At 42.2% G+C, this 22,834-nt stretch overlaps 2 protein-coding genes across 3 annotated transcripts in view; one reads left to right on the top strand and one right to left on the bottom strand.

Annotated features, from left to right (window-relative positions):
* ccdc92 (coiled-coil domain containing 92) overlaps positions 1-15,970 on the top strand; it is a 60,367-nt gene extending 44,397 nt beyond the window's left edge. For both annotated transcript variants that reach the window (XM_043715329.1, XM_043715330.1), the window contains exon 4: positions 14,558-15,970. In XM_043715329.1, the coding sequence (XP_043571264.1) occupies positions 14,558-15,342 (785 nt within the window). In that variant the 3' untranslated portion in view covers positions 15,343-15,970. The remainder of the gene's footprint in view (positions 1-14,557) is intronic.
* Positions 15,971-19,496: 3,526 nt separating this feature from the next.
* Positions 19,497-22,834, bottom strand: part of dnah10 (dynein axonemal heavy chain 10) — a 243,067-nt gene continuing 239,729 nt past the window's right edge. Inside the window, exon 68 of the mRNA XM_043715328.1 lies at positions 19,497-20,629. Coding sequence (XP_043571263.1) covers positions 20,483-20,629 — 147 coding nt within the window. The 3' untranslated portion in view covers positions 19,497-20,482. The remainder of the gene's footprint in view (positions 20,630-22,834) is intronic.

The following is a 22,834-nucleotide window of genomic DNA, read 5'->3' as shown; positions in this document are numbered from 1 at the left end:
CATGCCAGAGAATTCCTAGAGGCCTGGCACTCCAACCACAACGCCATAAACAAACACATAGATCTAGGTACCATCTATCAACCCCTCAGAAAACGAACAGGAAATGACATCATCACAAACCATAGGAACCCCATCCAGGAGAAAGATATAAATAGAAAGCATGAGACAACAGCTTTGCTTCACTTGGAGATCGCCACTGATGATGTTACCTAGCCAGGTAATGAAACATCTGGATATCAAACCTACAGCTCAGCGAGCAAACCTACACCCTAAACAACCCTCCACCACCACCCTGTGTCTTCTCCCTTTGAGCCAGTTCTGTATCCAAATGGTTAGTTCTCCCTGTATTCCATGTGATCTAACCCTGCTAATCAGTCTCCCATGGGGAACCTTGTCGAACGCCTTACTGAAATCCATACAGATCACATCTACTGCTCTGCCCTCATCAATCTTCTTTGTTACTTCTTCAAAAAACTCAATCAAGTGTTCTTGGGAGTTGTAGTTGTTCCATCAACTTGTTTTTCAATGACAAGTGTCTGAGAGCCCCACAGTTAGACTCCGATCTTTCCATTCTCATAATTGAGACACTCTTAACAGTAAAGTGCATCTTCCTTTACCTTCTTGTGTGTACCTGACACAAGAGCTTCCAGTATTCTTGTTGTTATCCATCTGTGGCTGTCTCCCTCAGTCTTATTGCTCTAAGTAAGCTGCTGAATATGGAAGTAAAATACTGCAGATGCTGGAGATCTGAAACAAATGCAGAATGTTGGAGAAACTCAGCAGTTCTGGCAGTATTTGTGGAGAGAGAAATGGAGTTAACGTTTCAAATCCACTATGACAATGGAACTGCTTTCAGTTCTGTTGAAGAGCCACCAGATTTGAAGTTAGCTGTTTCTCTTTCCACAGATGTTGCCAGGCCTGCTAAGTTTCTCCAGCATTTTCTGCTACTGAATTCTAATCCCACTGTCTTTTTCAAAACAAACAATTTGTAGATAATCTTTCATCTCCAATATGTGGAGTTATACAAGTTTGAGTAAAATCAGAGATGCACATTTCTTGACACTTCACTGAATGTTCGTTTCTCTTAACTTTAATATCTCGATTATTCCAGTGCAGTTGGTTTCATATACTCCAAGTAGGGTGCTCAGCTGATCACAGCAGCCATTTTAAATCACTAGTGTAACCCATTTGCAGTCCATTAAAGTTCTTGGGTATTAAAGTCAAACGCTGAAAGTTGAGTATTGATAGCCCACTCTCACGACAATAGGGTAAAGTGTAAAAGTGCAATTTGAACCTTTGCTTCAAAGAGCCACTTTTTTGGAAGCCACTTTGTGTTTTAACAAGGAATGTGTGAGAACTGCTCTACATCCATTACCTTTTAAGATAATCTTTGAGTATGATCATATGTAACAATTGTTATATTGTATTCCAGGGATTTTTCAAGAAAGCATATTTTTGTCATGAAGGCAGTTAGAGATCAGCAGCAAAGGCTGGCTTTTCTAGCAATGTCTACATACCATGAAATTGTTTCTCATTCATTCATGGGATGTTGGCATCACTGTCTGGGCTAGTATTCATAGCCTGAGTTGCCCCTTGAAAGTGGGGGTGAGCTGCCTTCTTGAACTGCTGCAGTCCATGTGCTGCAGGTAGATCCACAATGTGCCAAAGTGAGGGAATTCCAGGATTCTTCCAGTGACACTGAAGGAACAGTGATATATTTCCAAGTCAGGATGTGGAGTGGCTTTGAGGGGAAGTGCAGGGATGGGGTTCTCATGTATCTACTGTCCTTGTCTTTCTAGATGGTAGTGGTCATGGATTTGAAAAGTGCGAAGGATCCTTGGTGAATTTCTGCAGTGCATCTTGTACACACTGCCGCTACTGAGCATCGGTGGAGGAGGGAATGGATGTTTGTGGATATGGTGCCAATCAAGTGGGGGTTGTGTTGTTCTGTTCCTGAGTGTTGTTGGAGCTGCCCCCATCCAGGAAAGTAGAGAGCATTCCATCACAGTACTGAGCCTTGGAGATAATGCCTGGTCTCTGAAGAGTCTAGAGGTGAATTCAGGATTTCTGGTCTCTGTGCTGATCTTGTAGCCACTGTTTCTATGGTTAGCCCAGTTCAGTTCCTGATCAGTAATATGTTGATAGTGGACGATTCAAGAACACCACCAACAGAGTCGAGCTGGAATGGGAACATGTAACCTCTGAAAACCGTCTACTTACCTGAAGTTGCACCCACTGTTTGCTGGGATGTCCTGTTGGGATATCTTCAGATATAAAAATCTGACATCAAATACTCCTGGTTCCCCTTTAAGGTCTAAAATGTAATCCTTGGCTGTATTATAACCCCAAAGCAATGCTGGCCTTGTATAATGTTCAAGGCTATAGGCCAAGAGCTGGAAAGTGGGGGCCAGTGGTAACAGACAGGCTCAGGCTCGATGGGCTGAAGGGCCTCTTTGACTGAATCTTAAACAGTTGACCCTTCAACATTAGCAGAACAGATCTGTAAAAGCTAGTACCATTTGTGACAGTCATGATGAAGGTGTTGTGCTCAGTTAAAAACTGAGTTAAGACATACTCAACCCTGGATTCATGTTGTGTTTATGAACTGATACCAGTGGTAAACAAGTTAGTTTAATGGTGACTAGGATTGTAATTTTCTCAAATGAGAAATTGATATGAGATCCAATTTGTTTTTAAAATAGAGTTTGACAGTAAAATATAGTTAACAATTCAGTGAATGAGTTGTTTGGCATCTCCGTGGTATTAAGATTTGAAACCAGAATTAAAATTTTAAAGCTTCATCCCTCACTGACCTGCTTATGACCTTCCAAATAGAATAATTAATCTCTGAGCTATTGCGATCTCTTGTCATGTAACACCAAGTGCAGATAATCTTTCAGGAGTACTTTCCACACACTGACTCGGACTCAAGTCGCTGCATTGGTGGTTCAGTGGTAGAAGTCTCAGTACAGGCTCATGTGGTGCAGTGGTGCTGTCCCTAGCTCTCAGCCAGAGGGCTGAGTTAAAGTCCCAACTATTCTAAAGGTCTGTCATAACATCTCTGAGCAGATTGATTAGGAAAATATCTATCTACAACAGTTAATGCTGCATACTAGGCATTAAATTAATTGTACACTTATCCCCATTTGTAAAATAATACAACTATCATTAAAGGACTGTAAGGAATTGCAAACTGGTTCAGAACCTGTACATGTGAATAGCATTAAATCCTGTAGGCACTCCATATTGTTTGATATATTCACCATCAACACAGATTGTAAAGCCCTTCAAGTGGATCCTGTCCCATCTTCTCAGAGTATCTGCTGGGCAATTCATGCAGCTCACCAACAGCCCTCCGATCCAAGTCTAAAATATGCTGAGAGCGAAGTATTTTGTAATGAGTGTTGTTCAACAGAAACTGTTTGTTCCTGCAGTACACAACACCTCCGTGCACAGTGTTGATTGCTGCTGCTAGCCTGGCAGGGAACTCACATTACAGTCAACGTGAACAATTAAAATGGGCATTTTGCCTGTCATAAACCCACAAACCAATGGACTGCTTGGAAACCTTTTGGTTCCTGCACAGAGTTGGTACAGTTAATGGGACAAAGGGGTTTAGATGGAGTTAGGGTCAAGATCAGCTCTGATTTCGTCAAATAATGGAACAGACTCAAGGAGCTGAATGACCTCCCCCTGTTCCTATGTCCTTATGTTTTGTTTTTAATGTGCTAAATATCAGGCAGCTTTAAACATCAGAATGGACAATGGGTTTTAGTAAATCCCTCACTGACATAGGAACATAGGAGATTGGAGGAGTGGACTATAACAGTCCTCGAGCTTGCTTTGCCATTATTTAAGATGATAGCTGCCTTGTGTTTTGAATTCCATGTTTACACCTCCTCATGGTAACCTTTGTTACCCTTGCCTAATGAGAATCTAGCCACCAACACCTTATAAAGTAATCAATGACCTTCTGAAGCAAAGTCTCTCAACTCTCTGAGAGAAAGGAAGCCCACTTCGTCCCTAAAGCCAAAAGCAATACCCTACGGCCACCATTTAACCACAACACGTGATACTTTTTGAAAGAGCTCTAATCATCTAGTTAAACATGATTTCCATTTCTCAAAACCATGCTGACTCATCCCAATTACAACTGGATTTTTCAAATTGTGCATCTATAATCTCTAATGATTAATTCTAACCCATTTCCCTCAATAGATGTTAACTATCTCATCTGTATTTTACTGTATTCTGTCTCCCTCCTTCTTTCTCTCGAAGAGAGTGGTTATAGTTGGTACTTTACAGTCTGATGGAATCTTTTCTGAGCTAGGGAATTCAGGAAAGTTAACGGTAAAATTCAGGTGTTTATACTTCAGTTATGCAGGTCATTGGTGAGACTGTGTCTGGAACATACCAGTACTATTCACCATAATTACAGAAGGATGTTGATGGGAAGGAAGCAGTTCCGAGAAGGTTTATTAGACTGCTATCTGGAATGAGAGGATTGCCCTCACAATAAATGATTATTTGCTGCAACCTTTAGACTAACCTTCTATGATGCTGTGTGAATGACAACATCCAAATCCCTCCACATCTCAAGAGTTTTGCAACCTCTCACATTTTAGATAATATACTTATTTTTTTTCTGCCAAAATGGACAATTTCACGTTTTTCCACATGGTATTTTATTTGCCAGATCTTTGCCGATCCATATCCCTTTGTAGGTTCCTTGTGTCCTCTTTGCAGCTCACTTTCCTGCCTATCTTTGTGTCATCAGCAAATTAAGGTCCCCTTCCTTCGATCCTTTCAGACCTCAGAAGTAGTAATCTCAGGATTGCTAGGCGAAAATGAGGACTGCAGATGCTGGAGATTAGAGTCGAGAATCCGTTGCTGGAAAAGCACAGCAGGTCAGGCAGCATCTGAGGAGCAGGAGAATCGATGTTTCAGGCAAAAGCCCTTTATCAGGAATTGCTATTAGTGTCATGTGCTAGTCAGAGTAGGAATGATAGAATGCATGGCTTGAGAGATGGTGCAGGAGGGAGGGTTCAGATTTTTGGGACATTGGGACCAGTTCTGGGGGAGGTGGGCTATTACAAATTGGCCGGTCTACACCTGGGCTAGATTGAAACCAATGTCCTTGGGTTTTTTACTAATGCTGTTGAGGAGGGTTTAAACTAATGTAGCGGGGGATCGGAACCAAATGAGGAGGTTAGTGGACAGTACAGAGGTAGTAACTAAAGCCTGTAATGAACTAGATAATGAAGTCAGCATGACCAAGGGGAAGAGTAGGCAGGGAGCAGATGATGAATACAGCGGCGCTGGTGGTCTGATGTGCATTTATTTTAATGCAACAAGTGTATTAGGTAAGGCAGATGAACTTAGGACTTGGATTAGTACCTGGGAGTATGATGTTATTGATATTACTGAGACTTGGATGAGGGAAGGACATGATTGGCAACTAAATATCCCAGGATATCGATGCTTCAGGCAGGACAGAGAGGGAAGTAAAAGGAGTGGAGGAGTTGCATTACTGGTCAGAGAGGATATCACAGCTGTGCTGAAGGAGGGCACTATGGAGGGCTCGAGCAGTGAGGCAATATTGGCACAGCTCTGAAATAGGAAGGTAAGAATGTTGGGATTGTGCTACAGGCCTCCCAACAGCGAGCGTGAGATAGAGGTACAAATATGTAAACAGATTATGGAAAGACGTAGGAGCAACAGGATGGTGGTGATGGGAGATTTTAATTTTCCCAATATTGACTTGGATTCACTTAGTGTTAGACGTCTAGATGGAACAGAATTTGTGAGGGTTTTCTGGAGCAGTATATAAATAGTCCAACTCAGGAAGGGGCCATACTGGACGGGTGTTGGGGAATGAGCCCGGTCAGGTGGATGAAGTTTCACTAGGGGATTACTTGGGGAATGGTGATTATAATTCCGTAAGTTTTAGAATACCCATGGACAAAGATGAGAGTGGTCCTAAAGGAAGATTGCTAATTTGGGGGAAGGCCAACTATAGCAAAATTCAGCAGGAGCTGGGGATTGGGAGCAGCTGTTTGAAAGTAAATCCACATTCGAGGCTTTTAAAGAGAGGTTGGTTAGAGTTCAGGACAGACATGCCTCTGTGAAAATGAGGGACAGAAATGGCAAGATTAGGGAACCATGGATGACAGGTGAAATTGTGAGACTAGCTACGAGAAAAAAGGAAGCATACATAAGGTCTAGGCAATTGAAGACAGACGAAGTTTTGGAGGAATATCAGAAATGTAAGACCAATCTGAAACGAGGAATTATGAAACTAAAAGGGCCCATGAAATATCTATAGTGAGCAGGGTTAAGGAAAACCCCAAAGCCTTTTATTTGTATATAACGAGCAAGAGAGTAACTAGAGAAAGGGTTGACCCACTCGAGGGCAAAGGAGGAAAGTTATGCGTGGAGTCAGAGAAAATGGGTGAAAATCTTAATAAGGACTTTGCATCAGTATTCACCGAGGAGAGGGGCATGGCGGATGTTGAGGTTAGAGATAGATGTTTGATTACTCTAGGACAAGTCGGCATAAAGAAGGGGATAGTGGTGGGTATTCTAAAAGACATTAAGGTGGACAAGTCACCAGGTTTGGATGAGATCTATCCCAGGTTACTGAGGGAAGCGAGAGAGGAAATAGCTGGGGCCTTAACAGATATCTTTGCAGCATCCTTGAACATGGGGAGGTCCCAGAGGACTGAAGAGTTGCTAATGTTGATCCCTTGTTTAATAAGGGTAGGAGGGATAATCCAGGTAAGTACAGACCTGTGAGCTTGATGTCAATGATAGGGAAGCTACTGGAGAAGATATCAGAAATATATGCATTTGGAAGAAAATGGGCTTATCAGTGATAGGCAGCATGGTTTTGTGCAGGGAAGTTCATGTCTTACAAACCGAATAGAATTCTTTGAAGAGGTGACAAAGTTGATTGATGAGAGAAGGGATGTAGATGTCATATACGTGGATTTTAGTCAGGCATTTGATAAGATTCCCCATGGTAGGCTGATGGAGAAAGTGAAATCACATGTTGTCCAAGGTGTACTAGATGGATAGAGAACTGGCTGGGCAGCAGAAGACAGTAGTAGTGGAAGGAAGTTTCTCAAAATGGAGACCAGTGGTGTCCCACAGGGATCTGTGCTGGGACTGCTGTTGTTTGTGATATACCTAAATGATTTGGAGGAAGGTGTAGGTTGCTTCATTAGCAAGTTTGCAGATGGCACGAAGATTGGTAGAGTAGTAGATAGTGAAGGGCACTGCCATGGAATACAGCAGAATACAGATAGATTGGAGAGTTGGGCAGAGAAATGGCAGATGGAGTTCAATCTGAACAAATGTGAGGTGATGCATTTTGGAAGATCCAATTCAAGAGCCAATTGTACAAAAAATGGAAAAGTCCTGGAGAAAATTGATGTACAAAGAGGTCTGGGTGTTCAGGTCCATTGTTCCCTGAAATTGGCAATGCAGATCAGTAGAGTGGTCAAGAGGGTATAAGGGGTACTGAGTACAAATGTTGGCAGGTCATGTTACAGTTGTATAAGACTTTGGTTTGGCTACATTTGGAATACTGCATACAGTTCTGGTCGCCATATTATCAAAAGGATGTGGATGCTTTGGAGAGGATGGAGAGAAGCTTCACTAGGATGAGTGGAGGTGTTAGCTATGAGAAGAGGTTGAGTAGATTAGGATTATTTTCATTGGAAAGACGGAAGTTGAGGGGGGACCTGATTGACATATACAAAATCATGAGAGGTGTAGACAAGGTTGATAGCAAGAAGCTTTTTCCCAGAATGGAGGACTCCATTACTAGGGGTCACAAGTTCAAAGTGAGAGGTGAAAAGTTTAGGGGAGATATGCATGGAAATTTCATCACGTAGAGTGTGGTGAGTGCCTGGAATGCATGGCCAGTGGAGGTGGTGGGGTGGGAACGATAATATTATTTAAGATGCATCTAGACTGATACATGAATGGGCAGGGAGCAAAGGGATATAGATTCTTAGAAAATAGGCGACAGGTTTAGATAGAGGATCTGGATCAGAGCAGGCTTGGAGGGCCAAAGGGCCTGTTCTGGTGCTGTAATGTTCTTTGTTCATCCAAATCATTTCTGTAAATTGTAAACAGTTTAAGCCCCAGCACCGGCCCCTCTGGCACCTGACTTGTGACATCCAGCCAACCAGAAAAAGACCTCCTTATTCCTAATCTCTGTTTCCTGTTAGCCAACCAATCTTCTTTCCGCATCAATATGTCACACCCTACACCATGAGCTTTTGTTTTCCTCAGTAATCATTGATGTACCACCTTATCAAATACCTTGTGGAAATCTGAATGCAATACATCAACTGGTTCCCCTTTATCCACAGCACGAGTTACTTCCTCAAAGAATTCCAGTAAATTATCAAACGTAATATCCCTTTAACAAAACCAAATGACTCTACCTGATTACTAGAATGTATCCAAGTGTCCTTTTCTAATATCCTTAATAAAAGTTTCTAACATTTTCCCTATGACAGATGTTTAGATAACTGGCCTGTAGTTTCCTGCTTTTTGCCTCCCTCTCTTTTTGAATAAAGAAATTACAGGAGTTACATTTGCCATTTTCCACTTTAAAGGAACCTTCCCTAAATCTAATGAGCTCTGGAAAATTAAATTCAATGCATCTATTGTTTCACTGGCTACTTCTTTTAAGATGCTAGGATGAAACCCAACAATCAGGACACAGCAATTCCAACAACTTACTCCTTGGTAACTGTAATTTACTCACTACTACTTCTCTTGTAGCTGTAATTTTCTCAAGTTCCTCCCTCCTTTTTAATTCCTGATTTATAATTATTCCGGGTTGCTACTTGCTTGTAACCTCTTTAGTGAAGACCACTGCAAATTTTCAGTTCAATTCATCAATCATCTCTATTTCCCAGACTCATTTTCTATAGGACTGACACTTTGTTAACTTTTCTTTTTTAAGTATCTGGAGAAACATTTCCTATCTGTTTTTATATTTTTGGCCATCTTTCTCCCATATCTAATTTTTTTCTTCCTTATTAATCCGTCAGTAATTTTTTTTTATATTCTGTCCAATCTTCTGACCTGGGACCTATCTTTTCAAAATTATATACCTTTTTTTTGAGTTTGAGTTTTTCTTTAAGTTAGGCACAAGTTCTTGGCATTTGTTGAAATCTATTCTGTGTTTTCTGGAACATCCCCTTACATGTTTGCCATGTATCTCTATCCCTTAACTTAAATTTTGAATTTATTTTGTCGAGGTTTCATGTCCTCATCATTGCCCCTGTTTAAATTCAGAATAGTCTTGGACCCAGAGTTCGCTCCCTTGACCTGTATGTAAAACTCAATCATGTTATGGTCAGTGCTTCCCAAGGGTACTTGCACTGTGAGATCTGTAATTAATCTAATCTCACTGGCCAAAACCAAGTCTAGTATAGTCTGCTCTCTGGTTGGTACCATAATATGCTGGTCTAAGAAATAGTTCTGGAAACACTCAATGAATTTCTCTTCTAGACTACCTTTTTCTCATCTGATTTTTTTTTCAACTACACATAAATGAAAATATCCTGTGATATAATTGCTGGATCTTTTTGACAAGCCCCCATTGTTTCTTCCTTGATACTCTGTCCTCCCATGTAGTTACTGTTGGAGGCCTGCATGCAAATCTCATGAGTGACCTCTTGCCTTTGTCATTCCTTAGCTCTGCCCAAACTGCTTCTATATCCAAATTTTTTGAATTAAGGCCATCCCTCTCTATTGTGCTAATATCATCTTTAATTAACAGAGTCGCTTCCTCCCTTTCCTAGCTTCTTATCTTCCCTAAATATCACACACCCTTCAATATCCAGGGTTAAAAAGTGTGGCGGTGGAAAAGTACAGCAGGTCAGGCAGCATTCGCTGAGCCGGAGAGTCAGCGTTTTGGGCTTAAACCCCTGATAAAGGGTGTGTGCCTGAAACATTGATTCTCCCCCTCCTTGGATGCTTCCTTACCTGCTGTGCTTTTCCAGTGCCACACTTTGCGACCCTGACTTTCTAGCATCTTCAGTCCTCATTTTCTCCTTTTTCAATATCTAGGTCCCAATCTAGGTCATCCTGCAGCCATGTCTAAGGAATAGCCACATGTTTTTTTTTAGCTCAATTTGTACTCTGTTTTATTTCAAATGTTATATTCATTCACATACTGTGCATTACGTTTTGTCCTTTTATTAACAACAGTAAACAACTATGAACTGTTGACATATTGCTATCTAACTCTCTTCTAACATATTTCTAGGCACACACATAGACACAGACTGAAAGTAAAACATCGGAGTTATGGATAAAGAGGTAAAACAAACAGGGCAACAATTCGCAGGCTCCAGTTCACAGGGTGTGCTGAGGTTGTTTGCCAGGGTTTTCAATTCTTTATTCTCTTTTCTTCAGGTTCTTTACACTTCCTCACATGAGACACAAGCAATTGATCTCAAACTGCAAAGTGTCTTTGCTACTGTTTCCAACAATGTGTTGACTCTTAACATAGAACATGGAACAGTACAGCACAGAACAGGCCCTTCAGCCCATGATGTTGTGCCAACCATTGATCCTCATGTAAGGTAAACCTAATGTACGAACCCTCAAATTTCTGTGACCATATGCATGTCCAGCAGACTCTTAAATATCCCCAATGACCTCGCTTCCACAACTGCTGCTGGCAACGCATTCCATGCTCCCACAACTATCTGCGTAAAGAACCTGCCTCTGATATCCCCTCTATACTTTCCACCAAGCAACTGAAAACTATGACGCCTCGTGTTAACAATTTCTGCCCTGGGAAAAAGTCTCTGGCTATCAACTCTATCTATGCCTCTCATTATCTTGTACACCTCAATTAGGTCCCCTCTCTTCCTTTTTTCCAATGAAAAAAGTCCGAGCTCAGTCAACCTCTCTTCATAAGATGAGCCCTTCATTCCAAGCACCATCCTGGTAAACCTCCTCTGAACCCTCTCCAAAGCATCCACATCTTTCCTATGGAACTGGAACTGGACAGAACTGGACACAGTATTCCAAGTGCGTTCTAACCAAAATTTTATAGAGCTGCAACAAGATCTCATGGCTCTTAAACTCAATCCCGCTGTTAATGAAAGCCAAAACATCATATGCTGTCCACTTGGGTAGCAACCCTGTCCACTTGGGTGGCAATTTCAAGGGATCTATGTACCTGCACACCAAGATCCCTCTGTTCCTCCACACTGCCAAGAATCCTGTCTTTAATCCTGTACTCAACTTTCAAGTTTGACCTTCCAAAATGCATCACTTCGCATTTGTCCAGGTTGAACTCCATCTGCCACCTCTCAGCCCATCTCTGCATCCTGTCAATGTCACGCTGCAGCCTACAACAGCCCTCTAAACTATCAACGACACCTCCAACCTTTGTGTCGTCTGCAAATTTGCTAACCCATCTTTCAATCTCCTCATCCAAGTCATTAATAAAAATTGCAAAGAGTAGAGGCCCAAGAACAGAGCCCTGTGGAACACCACTCACCACAGACTTCCAGGCAGAATACTTTCCTTCCACTACCACTCGCCGTCTTCTGTCGACCAGCCAATTCTGTATCCAGACAGCTAAATTTCCCCGTATCCCATTCCTCCTGACCTTCTGAACGAGCCTACCATGGGCAACCTTATCAAATGCCTTGCTGAAGTCCATATACACCACATCCACCACTCAACCCTCATCAATGTGTCTCGTAACACCCTCAAAGAACTCAATAAGATTTGTGAGGCATGACCTGCCCCTCACAAAGCCGTGCTGACTGCATTTGATCAAACCATGCTCATCCAGATAGTCATAAATCCTATCCCTCAGAATCCTTTCTAACACCTTGCAGACGACAGACGTGCGACTGACTGGTCTGTAATTGCTGGGGATTTCCCTATTTCCTTTCTTGAAGAGAGGAATTACATTTGCCTCCCTCCAGTCCTCCGGCACGACTCCGGTGGAGAGCGAGGATGCAAAGATCTTCGCAAGCGGCGAAGCAATCACATTTCTCGCTTCCCAAAGCAGCCGAGGACAAATCTGGTCTGGCCCTGGCGACTTGTCAATCTTAATGTTTGTCAAAATGTTCAGCACATCAGCTTCCTCAATCTCTATCCGTTCCAGCATGCTTACCTGCTCCTCAATGGTTTCATTCACTACAAGGTCCTTTTCTTTAGTAAAGACAGAAGCAAAAAACTCATTTCGGACTTCCCCTACCTCCTCAGACTCTATACACAAGTTCCCTATGCTATCCCTGATCAGCCCTACTCTTTCTTTGATCATTATCTTATTCCTCACATACATGTAAAATGCCTTTGGATTCTCCATAATCCTTCCTGCCAAGCCTTTTTCGTGCCCCCTCCTGGCTCTCCTCAGACCATTTTTGAGCTCCTTCCTCACCTGCCTGTAATCCTCTAAAACTGAGCAAGACCCTTGCTTCCTCCACCTTACATAAGCTGCCTTCTTTCTTTTGATGAGAAGTACCTCTTCTCTCGTCATCCAAGGTTCCTTTATCTTACCCCTTATTGCCTGTCTCAGAAGAACACATTTATGCATCACTCGCAACAACTGTTCCTTAAACAGTCTCCACATGTCTATAGTGCCCTTTTCATGGAACAATTGCTCACAGTCCATGCTTCCCAACTCACGTCATAGTTTCCTTTTCCCCAATTAAATATCCTCCCATTCTGTCTGCTTCTCTCCTTCTCCATAGCTATGTAGAATGTGAAGCGGTTGTGGTCACTATCACCAAAAAGCTCTTCCACCGCAAGATCTGACACCTGCCCCAGCTCATTGCCGAGCACCAAATGCCCTCGTCGGCCTGTCAACGTACTGAGTTAGGAAACCCTCCTGAACACACCTTACAAAAACAGCTCCTTCCAAACCATCTGCTCGGAGGTTCCAATCAATATTGTAAAAGTTAAAGTCAAACATTACAAAACCCTACTACATTCACACTTTTAACCTCTGGACAATGGGAATGGGATACGGCATAATCTAGCCAGGGATATCTATATCTCATGATATGATATTTTAAAAAATAGCAAAATAGTTCCAAACCTTCTTTGAAAGAGTTGGTTAAATGATTCTGCCTGTAAGATGCTATTTGACTATAGGAAAAGTTTGTGTTGTTCATAAGAAATCAGACAGAACTGGTGTAGATTCTGGTTTGAAGAGAACTTTGTGCTGTTAGTGTCACAGTAAATCAACATAGTCTCAATATATGATTGGCTCAGATAAAGGCTGCCTGTAGCGATTAGGAGCAGAAACCTGAACCCATTGCTTGGCCTGCATCAGCAACTTCACGCAAATGTGCATCTACTCCGGTCCGAGAATTCACTTAGTGACTGGCTATTGGCATTTATCAATCACTAAAATGAATGTTCCTTTGTTACCATTCCAAAGGCCTTGGAGAGCAAATAATACTTTTGCTGTAGTGATACTGGGGCTGTTTTATGAAATTGAACCCACACAGAGGAGTTCCTTGGAGTTGGATGACAATCCTCCCAAAAATAAGAAGCTGCTACTGAGGACTGAATACACTGAATCTGTGGCCAGTGGTATCCCCTTTGCATTGCTTCTCTGCTAACGGTTCAAGTACCAGTCCTGGTTGTTTTTAGTCACAGATAGATTTCTATCCACATGGTGTGAATTCCTCATGAGCATTGATAATGGAACAGGGCAACAGCAGGAGGGTGTTGGCATGCTCCAAAGGGAGGGAGAGGTAAGAGAGAGACAACAAAGAGACCAAATCATTGCACAGTGAATGTTTCACTGGGGTGGGAAGCGATGGTGCAGAAGGTGAGCAAAGGGCAAACACATCTTGGAAAGTCCTGACTCTGAAGAGTGAATGGCTGTATCCACAGACTGATGGTGTTGTATGTAACCCAGAGAGAAACTGTGCCTTTTTAATGGAAAGCAGCATAATTCCTGATCTTTTAGAAAGAACACTTGTGACACATTTATAAGTGTCTATTGTCAGATAATTTGAGGGAGTATTTTTAAAACAGGAGTTCAGCATTGGCATGAGACTGAAAGGGTGAAGGAATTTGGCTGGGGTGTGGCCGACTGGCAGGCCAGTGATATCTGCATTGCAGCTTTGTGACTGAGGGATGAAACCACTGTTTCTTCATGAATATAATGCAGCACTTCAACATCTAGAAGCTGGGCAGGGCAAATATATTCTTGTGTGAAATCAGATTCTGTCCTACAACTCATAACTGATGAAGATTGTGGGCAAAGTGCCAATATTTGATAGATTTTACAGGTGATGCAGTCTAACCTCAATCATACACTGCAGAGCTTCTGAACCTCGAGTTATAGTTATTCCTGCCAGGTTGATATCAACAACTTTCTTCATCCAGCTCCTCCACACTTACAGTTTTTAAAGAAAGTGCTGGAAAGGCACTGCAGTTCTGTCAATATCTAAGAGAAGTTTGGAGCAGGACACTGACAGTTATTTTATTAATTCTGTTTAATTTTCACCTTCATCCCTCTGATTGTTTATGTTTTCTTTTGAAGGGAATGGTGATTCAAGAAGTGAGGAATTAAGAAAAAAATATGAAGAACTGGAATCTCAGCTAAAAGCCAAAGAAGATGAGAACAATGAACTGATAAAAGATTTGGAGAAGAAGAATGCAGTGATAGTAGTCCTGGAAAACACGATGAAGGAGCGGGAGAAGAAATATTTAGAGGAGCTAAAGTTGAAGAGTCATAAGCTCAGCATGTTGTCAAGCGAGCTGGAACAGAGGGCAAGCACCATTGCATACCTCACTTCTCAGCTGCATGCAACCAAAAAAAAGCTGATGTCGTCAGCCTCAGGAGCCTGTGACAGTCAGTCTGCTGCAGGTTCTGCATCTACCAACTATAAGCCATCGCCACCCAAAGACAAGATGCCTGAAACCCCAAGGCGTAGAATGAAAAAGAGTCTTTCAACTCCACTAAACACAGAGTTTGCAGAAGTTTACAGACTTGGAACTGATGGAAGAAAACTAATGTTGCGATCGGAGCCTTTAGATGCTATGCCAGACCCTACGCCATTCCTGCAAGCACGGGAATCTGCTGAAGCACACTTGATGAAGGAGAGGCCTTTGCTAATTCCACCCATTCCTTCTGAGCGTGGCGCTGTGGAGCAGCAGAGTCCAGCCAGAGACAAGCAGCACAAGCCACATCACATCGGTGTGGCTCACCGAATCCCACATATCACCACATCGCAGAGCCAGCCTGAAGTGGAAACACTGGCAGTTGACCAGGTTAATGATGGGAAAGTGGTTAGGAAGCATTCAGGGACAGACAGAACTGTGTAAAAGGACTGCTTTATCTTGGCTTAGTTGCTTTTATATGCTGTGCACAAATATAGACAAAACTTCACTTGCAGCAATTTTTTATTTTGTTTTTAATGACAGAGAATATATGAATGCCAAGCTCTGACACTTTACGGGAAAACAAACCTGCACAGACTCATTCGGAATTTCACTTTTTTTTTGTCAAGTTGTGAGTAGTTAAACAGTGGCCAAAATATGTAATCTTCAGCTTGCTTCTACTAATAATCTAATTGTACTTACGGTTTGAGAAAAGCAAGGCCACAATTCACTAGCCGTTGCACTAAACAGCTATAATTATTCAAAGAGAAAACATGGTATAAACAATGCTAACATACAACTTCGCAGCTAAAACTGAAACTATTTGCTCAAATATAATGTTAATGGTTGAAGGTATGAGTAGCTGTGACCTTAATATATACTATCTGTCACATTGTGTGTTAATGATCTCTTGACAAAGCCAGAACTGGCAGCATGTAAATCACTGTCTCCATGTATGTACTGTGTGTCGTGACCATTAGAAGAACAAATCTTTACAGGTTTCTTCAGGTCATAACTGCATTTATACTAAGTTTGATTTTGTAATCCAATTAAATGATTATTGATGATCTGATTCATTGGTTTCTGAAATTTATTCCCTTTTACACAGGAAGTTATATACACAGGATTTCAAAAAGACAATGAGATGCAGAAGAGCATGGTGATTAGCAAGCTCCTCACATTTACTATTTACAGAAGCTCTTACAAGTTTACTAATTGGAGGAACAATATTAAAATGGGCTGGTTGCACCAAACTGGGGAGGTCATAGTTGTGGGTCTGGTGAGTTTGGTAGGCTGCAGAAAACTAGGTTACTACAAATCAGGGCATAAAAATGTGAAGTAAAATGTGATGCAAGGATAGGAAGAGAAAACCTGTGTTGTATTGGAGTGGAGAAACAAAGAGGCAAAAACTGAAATGTTCAGACAGTCAAGCTACATCTATTTTAATAAAAGATCATCAAGATGAAAGGAATGGGCTGACATTTCCTGGCCCCAGGAAGATATTGGAGAATCATTCTGGACATAAAACAAAGAACTTCAGATACTGGAGATCTGAAATAAAAACAGAAATTGCTGGAGAAACTCAGCAGCTCTGGCAGTATCCTTGGGAAGAAAGCAGAGATAATGTTTTGAGTCTGGTGACTCTTCATCAGAACATTAACTTTGCTTTCTTCCCACAGCTGCTGAATCATTCTGGGAAATGCCCAATTTATTCCTATTGCCAGGAGATTTTCTCATGGACATTGGAGCATTCATCAGATGGTGGGTATCAACTTAAACAGCAACCGCCCCCCCCCCCCCCCCCCCCACCTTTCTTGATTATTTCATGGGATGCAGATGTTTGTAGCAAAGTCAGGCGTGTTGCAGAAAATAAAAACTGAAAAAAACTGTGGATGCTATAAAAGCTCAACTGGTCTGGGAGCATCTGTGAAGAGAAATCAGAATTAATGTTTTGGGACCACTGATCCTTCTTCAGAAAGTTTGGTTTAGCATATTGGCATGGATAGAAGTTTGGCTGGCTAACGGGAGTGGGAATAATTAGATCTTTTATTGGTTGGCACTGTTGCTGTGACTAGCCTTATATTCCAGATTTTAAGGTAAGAGGGCATAGATTTTGGGCCAATAAGTTTCGAGTGGATGTGAGTCATTTTTCTTTACACCAAGAGGGTGGTGGGAATCTGGAACTCTGCCTGTAAGGATGGTAAAGGAAGAAACTCTCATAACGTTTTACAAGTATTTAGCTGTGCACTTGTGATACCAAGAAATACAGGGCTATTGGCCATGTGCTGGAAAATGGGATTAGAATAAGTAGGTGGTCATTTTTGACTGGTACAGATGTGATGGTCCGTAGGGCCTTTTCCTGTGCTGTAAATCTTGCTGTTTATTCACTGAACTTTAATTCCAACAGCCGCTATGTTGAAAGATGAACCCATGACCTCTGAGCAGTGCTTTAGGAGTCAGCAGTCATGTCCAGAGTTTCTGACATTGTGCTGACAGACCCCCCAGTCCCAATGCAGGAGGATCACTAATGCAGGTTATTCCCTTGGGGGGATGGGTGTATGGAAAGGCAGCACTGAAGAGGAATGGTAAGAGTGACTGCCTCTGCAGCTCCAGTGTTGCATTTGGAGCTGCTTTCCCTCTGATCCTTCAGCCCTGCCTTTTCAATTATGTCGTTTTTACCTCTCTGGTACCCCCATATTGTAGCTGCTCTCCTCTCACCAGTTCCCGTGATGGAGCTGCCAGTGCTCAAGCGGGTGGTTCCCTAATTAAGCAGTAGCCACACTGCCTGTTGTACTTCATTATTAATTTATTTCAAAAAATAACTCCAGTGTTTGGTTTCAGACAAGGATTGTATCAGGATCCCCATTTGCCCCCGTGTTGGGTGTCTCATTTGCTGATGCTGCCACTCCTGAGTAATTGTAGCATATTGTTTTTCTTCCAGATTTTCAGCATTTGTGTTTTTTGATGTGAAATAAAATTGATCTTTAGTGGATCGAAACTCTCATCAGTTCCTGTTCATCCACCTTCTCTCGATTTGCTGATCTATACTGGCTTCCTCTTTGACACCATTTTAAAATTCTCATTATTGTTTTCAAGTCCCTTCATGGATAGTCAATTGTAAACTGGTATCACTAGACTATAACTCAGAAACCCAGGTAATGTGCTAAGGACCTGCTGAGGCAGATGATAGAATTTGAATTCAACAATAATCTGGAAATAAGAATCTAATGAAGACCATGAAACCATTGCCAATTGTTGGGGAAGCCCCACTTGGCTCACTAGTATCCTTTAGGGAAGGGAATCAGCCATCTTTACTCTGTCTGGCCTGCATGTGGCTCCAAACCCATTGCAAGTGGTTGAAGCTTAACTGCCCTCTGGGCAATTAGGGATGGGCAATAAATATTGGCCTATCCAGTGACATCCTCATCCTCATTAAAAAAACTCACTCATTCCCTATATCTGAAACCTCCACCAGTGCCACTACTCTTGATTTTGGCATCCATAAGCCAGAGAACGAGCCAGCTGATTTGTGCATAGCAGGCTCCCAATAAGCATCAATGTGAGCGTAGTCAGACTATTTTTGTGGATGAGGGATAAATACTATCTGGGACACTGGGGAGCACATTCCTGCTCTTTGAAATGGCCCTAGGGTCTTTTACATTCACCTGAGAGAGCAAATGGATCCTCTGTTTAACATTTAACCCAAAAGTCAGCATTTCTTGGAGTAGATTAGATGTAGGTTTTATGCGCAAATCCTGGAGTGGGGATTTGAAACCACAAACTAGAATTCATCCTTACTGTACCACATGATAGCAAGCAGCAACTGCTGCAGAATCAGCCATGTGCTGTGGGTCTGGAGTCACATGTAGGTGACACCAGGCTAGGATGGCAGATCTCCTTCCCTGAAGGACAAGTGAAACACACGGGTTTTTCCTACAATTGAAGATCTCTTCATGCATCATTGCTACTGATAACTTTATATTCCTGAATTATCGACTGAATTTAAATTCCACCAAATGTGTGATTTGAGGCTGCACCCCCAAAACATTAGTCTGGGCGTAGTCGAGGAACATTGCCACAACAGCACTGACTCATTTGTATAGGATATTAATAATGAATTTAATTGAAGATTAACTGAAGATTGCCATTGAGTAATGAATAACACACTGCTCCTGTATGCTGGCAGAGTAAGGAATGAAGAGATCAAGCTTACATCTGTTTGGCCTATGTTCTTACCTGATAACCTTGTTCCATTGTCTATAGTACTCAATGAAACAGAGTGCAAATCTGACCCCTACCAATTGAGGTCTTGAGGTGTTGCTGCTTGAAGAGAAGAGGGCTGCTTCTGGAGTGAATGAGGAGAAAGTGAGGTCTGCAGATGCTGGAGATCAAAGTTGAAACTTTATTGCTGGAACAGCACAGCAGGTCAGGCAGCATCCAGGGAACAGGAGATTCGACGTTTCGGGCACAGGCCCTTCTTCAGGAATGGGCACAGGCCCTCCTGAAGAAGGGCCTGTGCCCGAAACATCCAATCTCCTGTTCCCTGGATGCTGCCTGACCTGCTGTGCTGTTCCAGCAATAAAGTTTCAACTCTGGAGTGAATGAACATCATCTTGTGAAGATTCCTGATGAAGGGCTTTTGCCTGAAACGTTGATTTTCCTGTTTCTCAGATGCTGCCTGACCTGCAGTGCTTTTCCAGCTTTTCTAAGCTTTTCCAGCTTGACCCTTCCTCTTGTGAAAACCAGTCAGAGGAGATTGAGTGAATAAGCAGATCCCAGGAAATATTTTAGTTATAGGAAAGTTATTAAAAGCCTGGGACATACAGACACCGAGGTCTTGTGTGAGACCAGTGGCCTTCTATGTTTCCTCTGATTCAGTCTGCCCTTGAATACATCTGACAAATGGTAGCCAGGTAGATAAAAGCTGGAATCTGAACTCGGTCAAGATTTTTCACAGCAACAAATATTTTCTCGGATTCATCAGGCTGACATTACATGGAGCCCCGAATGGGAGAGTTTTCATCCTCTTGGTAAGTTGCTGCTTGTTACTGAAAGGGTTTGTCATGTACCTTGTGTTACTGACAGATACACATATGTCAATCAGCTGGGTATAAAACAGAAATCCTGGAGACTGGAGTCAGTGCAAGACGTGAGTGGTGGAAAGACGACACATCTGTCATTTCTTCCAAAAACAAAAATAGAATGTAGGAGTTTTTTTTAAAATAAAGATACAAACCAAGCTCCAATGACAGGATAAAAGGCGTGTCCAACAATTACTGAACAGTAATTAATATTAGCCTGGACCAATAGGATTTTTACCACACACACACACCACTCCCTCACACCCCAAACCTTTAATTTTATTTTTGTTGAAAAGTCGATTACTATTCAGAATATTGTGTATATTACATTATTAAAATAGACATCAGATTCCTCATTGTATTAAAATTACAAAATATACCACTTCAGAATTACATTAAGAAAACTAAGACTTTAAAAAACAGCAAATAACAAAAAGAGGACACATAATTGCTCCTTGTTGCTGATGGATTAACGCCCAATGTTGTGTTGACAGCCAGGGGCTTCAATCGGAGTTCAGGGTCAGACAGACACCCTGCAACACCCAGTGTGAGATGTGTCTAGTGGTGAAGAGATCAGCTTCAAAAACCAGACCAACACCCATCGCATTTCGACGCATCGATGTTGTGTACACTGGAGTTCGTAAAGTGTTCTGTGTCAAAGAAAGAAACAGAAGAAAAGCACTCAGTGTCTTCTGGAAATTGAGATTTTGGAAAAGATTTGTAATTCAAGTTGTAAATTTGCTCGCTGAGCTGGTGGGTTTGTTCTCAGACATTTCGTCACCATGCTCAGTAACATCATCAGTGAGCCTCTGGTGAAGTGCTGGTGTTCTGTCCCACTTGCTAGTTATGTGTCTTGGTCTGCTGTGATGGGTGATATCATTTCCTGTTCATTTTCTGAGTGGTTGGTAAATGGCGTCCAAATCGATATATTTATTAATGGAGTTCCAGTTTGAATGCCAGGCCTCTGGGAATTCCTGTGTGCGTCTTTGTTTAGCCCGTCCCAGGATGGATGTATTGACCCAGTCGAACCGGTGTCCCTCTTCGTCTGTGTGTGTGGGTACCAGTAACAGTTGGTGCTCATGTATCCTGGTGGCTAGTTTCCTGCCGGTCTGTCCAATGTAATGTTTGTTGCAGTCCCTGCAGGGTATTTTGTATATGATGCTCATTCTGCTGGTTCTTGGTATGGGGTCCTTGAAATTCATCAGTAGCTCTTTCAGTGTGGGCTTGTGGGCTATCATGATGCCTAGGGGCCAGAGTAGTCTGGTCATCATCTCAGAGATGTCTTTAATGTATAGCAGGGTGGCTAGAGTCTCTGGGCGGGTTGTGTCATCTTGTTTAGGGCTGTTGTGTAGGAATTGGTGGACTGCGCTTATCAGGTACCCGTTGTTCCTGAATATGTTGTACAGGTGTTTTTCCTCAGCTTCTCATAGTTCGTGGGTGCTGCAGTGTGTTGTGGCTCATTTAAATAATGTCCCAATGCACCTCCATTTGTGGGTGTTAGGATGATTGCTCCTGTAGTTGAGTATCTGGATAGTGAGTGTGGCTTGCAGCTCTCTATTGGCTTTTCATTCTACTGATGAACTTAAAGGACCCTGTACCAATAACCAGCAGAACGAGCATCATATACAAAATACCCTGCAGGGGCTGCAACAAACATTACATTGGACAGACCGGCAGGAAACTGACTACCAAGATACATGAGCACCAACGAGCCACCAAAACACATAACCAACTATCACTAGTTGGACCAACTATCCATATACTCAGATGAAGAGGGACTCCAGTTCAACTGGGCCAGTACATCCATCTTGGGACAGGCTAAACAGAGACATGCACAGGAATTCCTGGAGGCCTGGCATTCAAACCTGGCATCAATAAACACATCGATTTGAATCCCATTTTCCAACCTTTCAGAAACAGTACCAAAAATGACAACAAACTGAGACATATAAATAATAAGTGGGACAGAACACCAACACATCACTGGAGGCTCACTGATGTTATCTAGCATGGTGACGAAACATCTGAGAACACATTGACCAGCTCAGCGAGCAAATTTACAACCTGATGTTCTAGAAATTATCACAATTGGTAAGACAAAGGATTCTTACCGTTTTAGAAACTTTTTTAAAGAAGCTTTAAAAAACAATGTTGTGATACACAACACTTAGCCTAAAAGGCTCTCTCCAAATAAAAAGATTTCAGGAGCAGAGAGAAGTCCCACAATAGCGAGTCAATAACTTCACCAATTTCCTCATTTCCCCTTCCCCCACCTCGCCCCAGCTCAGCACCGTCCATGACCTGTCCAACCTGCCTATCTTCCTTTCTATCTATCCACTCCACCCTCCTCTCTGACCTATCACCTCCATCCCCACTCCCATTCACCTATTGTACTCTTTGCTACTTTCTCCCCACCCCCACCCCCACCCCCTCTCATTTAGAGGCACCCTCTGCCTCTATTCTTGATAAAGGGCTTTTGTCCGAAACGCCAATTTTCCTGCTCCTCGAATGCTGCCTGACCTGCTGTGCTTTTCCAGCACCACTCTAATCTAGACTCTGGTTTCCAGCATCTGCAGTCATTGTTTTGACCAACACCTGAAACTCCCTGCTCTGCACATCTTGTTCCCTCTGTAAGATAGCCTTCCAAATCCTACCTCATTAGAACTACTTTATAAGCTGAATGTTTTGTTGTTTGATCTGAAATGTCTGATAATATTTTGTGGAGCACCTTGGGATATTTTACTACATTAAAAGAGCTACAGAAATTCAAGTTGTTGTTGGCCATCTGAGTATTAGAATTCAAGGTAGATGGACTGATGACATTGTTCCTCTGGACAGTCCTTACCAATCCTGCT

Source organism: Chiloscyllium plagiosum, chromosome 25 (assembly GCF_004010195.1).
Source record: "Chiloscyllium plagiosum isolate BGI_BamShark_2017 chromosome 25, ASM401019v2, whole genome shotgun sequence".
Taxonomy (NCBI): Eukaryota; Metazoa; Chordata; class Chondrichthyes; order Orectolobiformes; family Hemiscylliidae; genus Chiloscyllium; species Chiloscyllium plagiosum.
The sequence above is the reverse complement of the archived record's forward strand: the minus strand, read 5'-3'. Positions and strand labels throughout refer to the sequence as shown.